Source organism: Mus pahari, chromosome 17 (genome assembly GCF_900095145.1).
Source record: "Mus pahari chromosome 17, PAHARI_EIJ_v1.1, whole genome shotgun sequence".
NCBI classification, from domain to species: Eukaryota; Metazoa; Chordata; class Mammalia; order Rodentia; family Muridae; genus Mus; species Mus pahari.
The window spans coordinates 37,070,697-37,081,336 of NC_034606.1; the positions used below are offsets into that span (position 1 = coordinate 37,070,697).

General features: G+C 47.6%; 1 protein-coding gene across 1 annotated transcript in view; it reads right to left on the bottom strand.

The window, feature by feature from the left end:
• Col22a1 (collagen type XXII alpha 1 chain) overlaps positions 1–10,640 on the bottom strand; it is a 232,623-nt gene that overhangs the window by 112,833 nt on the left and 109,150 nt on the right. Inside the window, exons 24-27 of the mRNA XM_021217030.1 lie at positions 6,404–6,457; positions 5,722–5,775; positions 3,360–3,413; positions 1,673–1,726 (exon numbers count right to left, since the gene is read on the bottom strand). Of these exons, the coding sequence (XP_021072689.1) occupies positions 1,673–1,726; positions 3,360–3,413; positions 5,722–5,775; positions 6,404–6,457 (216 nt within the window). The remainder of the gene's footprint in view (positions 1–1,672; positions 1,727–3,359; positions 3,414–5,721; positions 5,776–6,403; positions 6,458–10,640) is intronic.

Genomic DNA, 10,640 nt, shown 5'->3' on the forward strand with positions numbered 1-10,640 from the left:
GAGGAGGAGGAGGAGGAGGAGGAGGAGGAGGAAGAAGAAGAAGAAGTATGGTTTCCTGATGAGTACACACATGGAAGAAAGATTGAGTCAGTTGGCGATGTGGATTTTTCCCAGAGGTGTGCCAAGTCAACTGGTTGTGAAGGCCAGTAACAGCATTGCTAATCAGACAGAAAGGCAAGGAAGAGATTGTGGGAAAGGGGAAGGGGGATATGGGAGAGAGGAAGGAAGGAAAAGAAGAAAAGGAGTGTAGATGAAGAAACTAAATGTGTGTTTAGTGTACATACCCATCTTAGCCTGTAGCTCGGATTCCATGGAATGATCTAACATATGGAGTTAGTACACTCTGGAATTCTCAAGACATCCTAGAGTTCCCATCAATAGCCCCAGGTTTACCGCACATCTCATAAGGACATCTCTAAACAGAGCTGTGCAAGTTGTTCACCACTGAGGTTTTCCCTTGAAATCAGCTGGCATGGACTCATCTGTTGTGTGGATACTTTCCTGGGTGCTGAGGATGAATGAGCAACAGTGTAGCTGGAAACTCTGAAAGCTATTGAACAGTATACTGAGCTTGATCACTAGCCGTCCAATGAGGTGATGTGCTAACCTGATAAGCCTTCCACTGCCTCACTCCCTGTTAATACCAGCTAATGTGTACAGTTCAGTCTCTCCTACACTCTAATTGGACTGACTTATTAAGTCCCTCCATGATACAAGTCCTTATGTAGGACCCACACTGTTCCCTGACTGTGAACAGGAAGGGGTACTACAGAGCGGAGAGAGAGCCAGGCACTATTCTTAGACACCCACACATGGTGGCGCAGGAACAAAGCAGATAGCAGGAGGGGGGGGCAATTCTCCTGACACGGACAGTCTGGCTACAAAGTCCCTCAGAACTAAAGTCCCTCAGAACTAAAAGTCGGCATTATTTATAAATGCACACCAGGGTCTAGCTCTCTTCTGTGTTGACTATGAGCCCTGGCTATACTGGGATCTTGATGACTTGGGGAAGCAGGATCCTGTAGCTCACTGTCCCCATTAGGAAAGTCCACAGTGAGGAACTCATGAGCACGCAGGGAAAGCCACTGACACAAGGCACTGGACTGTACGCATTCATGGCAGTGTCCTGTCAATCACAGGGTGAGTAGCCTGCTTCTCCTCCCAATTTTCATGCTGCTCCATTGGCTGGAAGCCCCGTAGGTGATGAATTTACAGACTGTCCCAGCAGGATTTCTCTGTCACTGCATTTAAGGAGGGACCAGATACCAGAAGTCATGGGAAGAAAAGTTAAGGGAAGAAAGACAAAAATACTGGGAGAGAGGAAGGGGAAAAAATGAGAACTCTATCCCCTTGCTTGCTCTCTGGCAGACAGACTAGTCAGTGGATGTGGTATAAGCTCAGGTCTTCAGCTTTCCTTGGGACGTCACCTATGCAGCAGGTTTCCGTAGCAGGACCACATCATTCCCTAGAACCATTCCCTAGGAGGTGATCTTGGCTGTGATCTGATCAGACTCGGGGTTACCATGATGAAGCCCCATGGATCTGCCAACCCTGCTAACTAGCCCTTTTCCAATTATCTTCATGCTTCCTTGGAGACCCCTAGACTATACACATATAAGTCACACAGCCCTGCCTGGAGGCACAGAGGCAACAGGAATGGGGAGAGTCATACCCGAGGTCCTGGTATTCCAGGCACGCCACTTTCGCCAGGGTCCCCTGGTTCTCCCTGTGGGAAGAAAGTGCAGAGTCAACACAAAAGGGGCCACACTTGGTTGAACACACCTACTGCTGGCTGTGGCTAGGTCTGGAACAGGGCCGCCTGTGTATAGGTGGTTCTGAATTCTCATCCTCCTATACCCCATATGCCCCAGTTCTGTTGCTTAGAGCATGTGACTGAATACAAATGCCATTTCCTTCACTCCAGGACCCCTCTTATATCTGATATTCCCCAGCTCTGTTACTGATTGAATAACAAATGGCATCTCTTTCCTTCTGAGAGGTTTGTACTAGGGACGATGTGAGAAAACCTTTTGATTTGAAAATACAAAGTACTTGATTAGCCAGAGAAGGGAGTAAATAGTATTTACATAAATGGCCTTAGGCTTCTAAATCAACATACTGCAGAGATCACCATTCATAACAGTTAAATTATAGAATCAGCCTAGGTGCTTGTCAGCAGATGACATGGAAGCAATAAAGTGTAAATATATGTATACATGTGTGTCGATTTCATTCGGCCATAAAAAGGAACGAAACTATGCCATTCGTTGGAAAAAAAAAAATAGATGCAACTTCAGATCATCCTATTAAATGAAGTAGGTCAGATTAAGAAAGACAAAAATATGTTTTCCTTCATTTGTGGCTCCTTGATTTTTTTTCTATAGACACATAAAATCAAGGTTGTGTATATGGAATAGAAGTAGATGAAGGGCTGGAGGAAGGATGTGGATAACCAACAAGAAAAGGGGAGAGAGGAGGGTTGACCCTAGCCAAAGCCCATGGTATTCCTGAACAAAAAGGTCTTTCTGAAACCCATCACTCTGTCCAATAAGGATAAGCCAATAAAATGACTCTACATGGGTCTATATCTATGCCCATTCTATATTTTGTTATGGAAAAAAAAATCTGAGTCTATTTTGAGTGAAAAGAACAATGAATTTCACCAAAAATACTAAACGTTTTCTTCCGTAGCTGCCTTTCGAGGGCATTATCTGACCAGATATACACTTAAACATTTAAGAATAAAGTTTATTTGTTTAAATTGTCCATTGCTAGAGCTGGGGAGGTGGCTCCGTGGTTGAGAGCACAGTTGCTCTTGCAGAGGACGTCAGTAGGTCCCCAGAAACTAGGTGTCAGTCCATAGCTCCAGTTCCCAGAGCCCAGGGACTAACAACCTCTTCTGACCTCTGAGGGACTGCACACACATGGTGCACAGGCACACATGCAGGCAAAACACTCATAAAATAAAAATTTTAATTCTTTAAAATTTTTAAAGATTATCCACTGCCTACTTATCTGCTTGAGGCATTTAAAGTGGGAGTTTGGTTTTGTACTTCCTAGAATCTAACCTTCCACTCTGCCTGTCACTATTACCCTTTTTAATGGTTCTCACTGGAGAGTATTTAAAACTGAAATCTCCCATGACTGATGCATCTCTTCAGTTGACTATAACACATTCAGAGCCTTCCTGGGTGGCTTTGGGAGAACTCTGCTCCATCTGACCTTGTAAATCCAACCATTCCAACGAAGCCTTGGTCCAAAGCCCAGGTGACCAACTAATTTTGGAACCCAACGATCAGGAATCTTCTTTGCTCTTCAGTTTCTGATTCTCAAACTCATGGCACCCTGTGAGTACCCACCTTGGAGCCAGGAAGGCCTGGTGGTCCATTCAGCCCATCCTTTCCTGGTGTCCCCTGGTCCAAGAGAGGAAAGAAATGAAATGAAAACAAAGACATGTTTAGGGAAGACGTGTTGAGGTGAATGCCAACTAAGAGGTGACTCTACAGCTAAAGTATGGTGCATGGCCTCACCCACTTTCCAGCTGTTTCCCTTTTCAAGAAGCGCCTGTCTCTGCCAGCCAGGCTTTCCTTACATCTTGCCAGGAGTATACAGTAACTACCCTTCTAGTCTGTGCCCTGGCTCGTTTATTATACATGCAGATGAATGAAGGGGGAAGACGTGGCTCTATTCCTAATCTTGGCCTCAAGCGGACCCAGAGACAATACCATCCACATTGATTCTGAACTCCTTTACCGAATCTCTTGGCTTCATGTGTCTTCCTTCCAACGAGGATCTTCCTTCCTCTTGTCTTTCAAAGATGCTAATCTCCGGCCTCCATCATGGCTGTCACCCCAGCCTTGTATTTCCAAGGAGTTTCATAGTGTGCCTTCTAATTCAAGGTGTATTCTCTACACCACCCTTGGCATTCTAACCCAGCTGCTGGGTGCAGATGAAGAGACAATGAACCCCAGGATGGAGTGGCTTCTGAGGTCACAGAGATGTGGATGGGGACCTGAAGAGCCTTCTGGCTACGGCTGTGAGTCCCTGCACTAAACCTAAGATGTATTGTCACACCCATTTCATAGGTCAGCCCATACATTCTCAAATGAGAACAGATAGGGAACAGGCTCCCCCACAGACTACGTCAGGGGCTATTTCTTGGTATCTCTTCATGATAGTAAGTTTTTTTAGTTTTTGTTCTTTAATAAAGGGTCTTACTATGTAGCCCTAGTTGACCAGGTATCTTTATATTGTTCATCCTAGCCTTGAACTCACAGCAATCCTCCTGCCTCAGACTATTACATGCTAGAATTACAAGTATGTACTACATGTCTACCTTAGAATTTTCATAGCTTTTCTAATGTTCCTTCTCGCTCTTCTGAATGAGAATTTCCTGTATCTGATTTAAGACTCCCATCTCTCTGTGCTCCCAGAGTTGGAACTTGTTCTTCCTGCACAGAAGAAGTTTGGTGATCATCATGGCCACAGAAGAAGGAGCCACTTGTTTCAGTGAAATCATGATGGTGACCAGGAAAGATCAAAGCCCAAAGCCAGAGTTGAGCTACAGCTTCATCTTGATAAAAACCATAACGCCATTTAGAACTGCTGTCCCCACAGCCCCTCCATGATGTCCATGGTCATTTGAGCACTTTGTTTTCTGTTCTATTTGAGTTACAGTATGCATAGCCCGGGATAACTTAGAACTTGCAGCAATTCTCCTGCCCCAGCCTCTCTAGCCCTGGAAGTACAAGTGTATGTCATCCTGCCCAGACCGATGAGAGCATTCTTTCAAATAAACGCACAGTATCAGAAGAGATGAGTGAGTTTAAGCTGCTGTATGGCCCTGCCACCACACACTCATTGGTGACTGTGCCTGCAGAACATCTCCTGGGAGCTATGCACTAACCAGGTACCCCTTCAGGTTCACATTCGTTCACCTGAGCATGGAACTATAGCACTGGCTTTATGGCTGATGCCCTTTGAGGAGCAGCACAGCTTCAGTTGTGGGTTGGCATCCACCTCTGGTCCTATCTCCCGAGTCTTTCATCTATGTCCACAGAGGGATCCATGACCCAACTAGGATGGAGACCTGCTGTGTGCTGTGTGCTCTCCAGCATCCAGAGCCTTCATTCATACCCTGGGCTTGACCTCTGGCAGCTCCCACAGGAGCTGGTTGTAAATAAACCCCTGAGTAAAGCAGGCCCTGGGGTTATAGGACATCAGATCAGAACCTGGTTTCAGGGTAGCAAACTGTTCCCAGGATACGCCATTAGTGTGTCTAAAGGGGTTTACACCAAAGTGCCAAGGTAACATGTCCACCTTTAGCTGAGTAGTTGTCTCATGACATTAAAGCTAGCTGATTCCCAGGGCTTAGAAGAAACTAGAAAGCCCTTGAAATGCCAGGGTTGTCTCCATGAATAAGTGTGCGGGGGGGGGGGAGGCCAGGAAATATAAGGACGGTGCAGTGACCACTGACATGTTAGTGGGAGGGACTTCATGAATGTTACTTTGGAAACAAGAACAAGGTTGGCCAGGGCCAGTGAGAGGTCGTCTCAGGAAATAGCAGGAGAGAAGAGAGAACCAGCCCGGCCCAGCCCCATGACCTGCTGTAAAGGAAGGGGCTTCATAAGGCATCGCTAGCTCTGAGAGAGAGCCCCGGGGCCAGGGCAAGTGCCATGAGGTCAGTAAGGGACGAACAGCAGAAGAGCTGAAACAACTCACCGCGTGCCCAGCGGGCCCAGGTTTTCCCGGGAAGCCGAGCTCGCCAGGTAAGCCCTGAAAGAAGAATTATAAAAACCGTCAGTCTAGTTGAGATTAGAGTCTTGTCATGATGCCGTCCCCGGCACAGGATCAGGCCTCTCTGGCTCTAAGGAGAATACCTCAGGGTGTCTACCACCCTCACTGCCAGCCACTGTAAAACACAGAATAGCCTCAGATCTACGGTAGGTGAGCTTGCAGCCTATCTGTTCTGCAGTCGAGACCACTGGCATGTGCCCCCAAGCCCGAATACTTCCTCTGCATACCGCTGGGTGTACCCTGGCCACCACCTGCTATGGGGACAGTTTCCCAGCTGATCTTTAAAGGATGAGAAGGAAGACTGTTAACAACCGCTGGCCTTGGTACTGTTCTGTGAGAACAGACCACAAAAACTCTAGGCATACTCGGCTAGCAGACCAGCCTGATGCAGCCCCACACCGTGACAGAAGAGGATACCAAGTGTTATGCTGATTTATATGTCACTCGTAAGTGCCAGACCCAAGAGCCTAAGAGTGACGAAGCACGGAGGTTTCTGCATCCGCAGTCTTCCTGTCCATGCCTTTATCCTGGATACAGGACGAAGCCACCCCTTCCCTTGAAAGTGCTATACAAGTTCCCCTTGGAGAGAAAGTCAAGCCAGTCTTACCGGGGGTCCTCCAGGTCCAGGGGGCCCTGGAACACCGGGTGGTCCAGGTGGGCCCTGTATAGAGAGAGTGGGTGGTTATGGAAGTACACGGAGACACCACCTGGTATGTTACAAACCAGTGTTTGAGGAAGAGTAGACGAAGTGGCAGCGTCGGAAGACTTTAGCCTCGTCTGCCTCACCTAATTTCACATGGGAAGGAAGAGTTGAAAATTACTAATAAATATCCTATGGGTGTGCTGGTTAGTTTTTGTCAGTTTAGCACAATCAAGGGTCATCAGGAAAGAGGGAGCCTCAGCTGAAGAATTGCCTCTATCAGATGCAGGGGCATTGCCTTGACTGTTGACTGACATGGGAGGCCCAGACCACTGTGAGCAACGCTACCCTTGGGCAGGTGGGTCTGGGCTATATACGAAAGATAGCTGAGCAAGACAGAGAAGAGCAACCCAGTAAGCAGCTCCATGGTCTCAGCATGGGCCTCAGTGGCTGCGCTCAGTGATGGACTCTCACACAAAGGTCAAATGGACCCCTTCCCTCCACAAGTTGTTTTTGGGGGGGTCTGCGTTTTATCACAGAAACAGGAAACCAAACTAGAGTGAGCCTGCTTGATGACCTATCATGCTGTATGGTTAGATCCTTTGAACATTTTAGGGGACCAGACACATACGTACAGATGCACACGGCAGTCACCCATTCACAAAACTCTTCCAGAACACACTTTGTCACCACCCATCACGGTCCAGAGCCGATGGCAGTGTCAGCATCAAAGAGCAGACCGTGGGTCTCAAGCTAAGTCCGTTGATTTCCTAGGTTCATCAAGATCTCTTCCCTTCTCCACTGGGATTAATCTGGCCAGGAACAGGGATGTGCATGCTATGTGCAGAGTCTACGGGAGTATATGCATATGTGTTAAACTCCAATTTTTCAGTTCCCATGCTAACACAGGGCAGGGAAAAATGATAAGTAAATCTGAGAGGAAGCCAGAGCTCATGCTGCTATGATCATGAGATTGGGGAGGGAAGAAAGGTATAGAGAGGAACCCGGGCACTGAGTAGGGGGTGAGCTGTGGACCTGGAAGCCTGAAGTGGAGGGTTTAGAGGAGGCTCTGTGCATTGTACAATAGCCAACAGTTCCATAAGAGGACAGAGCAGGCCTTGATGTACCAGTGTGGAGAGTTATGAATATACCTTAGGAATAACTAGGACATGCATCAGCTATGTGTCTTTAGATTTCCAGGTGCCCTGTGGAGGCCACCAAAGACAGAGACATATGCTGGGCCATGGGCTGGTGGTCACTACGCAATAATGGAGCTCTGGGAGAGAGTGGGGCTCCTTCTGAGTATTTGCAGGCTCGGGACAGTCCTGCCAAGGACCTTTCTTTCATCTGAGAACATCTAAGTGCATGGCAGCTGAACACCCGGCAGGCGTGCCTTCTTGGTTCTGGTGGTGGTACATCCTTGCTTTTCCAGCCTGGCATTTTGTATTCTTCCAGAAATATTTACAACTTTCCCCACCCCACACAACTTCTAGGAGCAATACTTTACTTGCCCATGTCTCCCTCTGGGTGTGCCCTTCTCTGGATGTGTCTTTCCCATTCCCACTATTCCTCTTCACCTGCCCCTCTCCTCTGAGATGGCACCCAGGTTCTTGGTTCTCCTCTGTGATCAAGGTCAAGGTCAAGGTAACTTCTTATCTTACCCTCAGGTCCTCAAGAATCAGTCTAGTTTCCTCTGCATCTCGAAGAGAAACTAACTCAGGCCAAATACAGGAAGCCATATTCAGAAAAATGCCTAAGTCATCCAAAAGGTGACTTCAAGGGACCATTTGCATTCAGAGAATAATAACAGCTTATGACCACTGGAGGGCGATAAGAAACAAAGAATGGCACACTGGTTGTGATAATGAGCTATTCCGTTTACTGCCTCTGGGTGGCATATGTGAGTTAAACTTTCATACACAAAATGAGAGCACTTACAAAACAGGGCTTTGAGTGGCAGCTGGAGTTCAGTTTCTCAGTAGCTCATTCAGACCTGATGTGTCTTTGGAGCAGCATCTATCCTGTTTGAGATGTTTTCCCCTAAGTCTGGGTAGCTGGGGAGGCTACAGTGAGCTAGAAAATGCCCTGGGTAAAGATCAACCTATCCTTATTGGACGAGGGCTGGGCTGGAGAAAGTTTCCATCAGGGGTGGCTGCCCACCTTGTCCAGCATCCTCAGCACTGTACCCACCTGCTGCCTGTCACCAACTCTGTTCACTTCTTCATACTGAGGGATCTGCTGAAATAGCCAGAACGACTTCCCCATGAAAGCACATTATAGGCCACCCACTGTCACTCGAGGACCCTTCAGGCCCCACAGCACCCACCAATGGAGCTTAACAGAGGGATTTTACTACACAGATACACAGATAGTACTCATGTGGCCATGGGGACATTTCCCTTTCTTCCCTCCTTACATGCCTGGCCATACCGATAGTTCTAGAATGTTTAGTGCCTTCTAAAACTCTTCTTTCAGAAATTGGACCTCCTGTCCAGCCCACTGCTACACTGATCTCATTTACCCTCCCCATCTTTCAGTAAACTTCCTTGTCCTGCTGGTGGTGGTGGTGCCCTGGCAGTCTAGAGTTGGTGATCTTCTGTGAACAGCTAGTGAAAATGAAACCTTTAGTGTTTGAGAGTGAAGATAACAGGCCAATAGAGTTTAAGGACCTTGCTAGAGGTCATGCAGCTATCTCCTCCAGGTGGAAAAGAAGCATCCTGAAAAGTCCATCTGCTTCAGAGTCACCTGAATTGGAAGTTATACACACAGAGACCAGAGCTGCCTGTTTAGACTCCTGGGTAGCAGGTTAAGATCAGGTGCCTAAGGTCAGGGACTGGTGTGATGAATGCTCAGTTGGGCAGATGTCTCTAGTACAGCATCATTCCATGCCACTAACCCCATCTGCAGCCACCTTCTCTCTAGCTCTAACCCTGTTAGTATGTAAAATATAACAGAGAGGAGGCACCGTGTGCATAGGAGACACAGAAAAGAAGGTAGAAACCTGGAAGACCTGCCAGGGATGGACTCTAAACTTTACAAGCTCTATCTCGTTAGAGCCCACACTGATCAAGTGAGGCACCTTTTCCACCCCAAGCTGCAAATGAGGAAAGGAAATGGGAGTCAAATCAACTGGGAGTCCAGGCTGGAATGGAACACACCATGGTTCGATGCCCCTCCCAACCCAGAATACCAGTCTGGCCATCCTGCTAAAGATGCCAGTCACATGGCCTTCTTGGAGACACATTCTGCCACTGAAGGAGAATCTAGACAACAGCCCTTGATATATCCGACTCTGAACATTTAGCACGCCAGTTCTGCTGTGCACACAGGAGGGAGTAAACAAAACTTCGAGGTGGTTAGTAGATAAGCACGAGGGATGTTCTCAGGAATTAAAGCTACCCACTGCAACAGCCACATCGAGGAAGAAAGAGTCCAATGCAGCTGGAAACAGCTGTTACAGAGTCTGGAGATTGCTACCAGGAGGTATCACATACTCTCTGGCATCCGTTCCAAGTTGCACAGAGCTTCTTGCAAGTCCAGTTTGGGGGGAACGGGGGTAATGCAACGCAGCATCTAGCCTGCCCTAGGGACCTGCTCTGCTGGCCTTCGCGGTCTTCTAATGGTACCAATGCTTACAAAGGGCAGCAGATTCTCATGAATCTTGTCTCTGGTTAGTCTTTCTATTGAGCCTCTTTTTGTCTTTCATCTTTCCACCTAAATGAAATGTGGGTTTTCAGGGGACAAGGAAGCCCCTTATTCCCCCCTGCTGCCCTGCCAAAAGAAACCCCTTTAAAAACTAGGATGGTCCACAGTCCCTTCCTCTGTTACATATAAAGATTTTAGTGTCTCAGGAAGGAGTGGAACTGACAGAAGATGGAGCCTGAGAAGCAGGGCGCGTCAGTGCCTGCAGCTTCTCAGGAGGCTGCTGCCAAGCAACTCATCTTCTCTGCACCAAGAGATGAGCCAGCTGGGATTCATGTGGGAACTTAAGGCTTGGGGCTGAGGATATGGTTCAGTGGTGTAGTACCTGCCTGACATGCATGATTCCACACCACTGCAAAACAAAAAGACAAAATGTCTGTGGCTCTGGGTGTCCTAGATAATATTCTAGATGGCCTCAGGCTACCTCAAAGGATTCCACCTTTATCACACCAAATATGGCATAGGGGCTATACATCATTCTCTCTCTCTCTCTCTCTCTCTC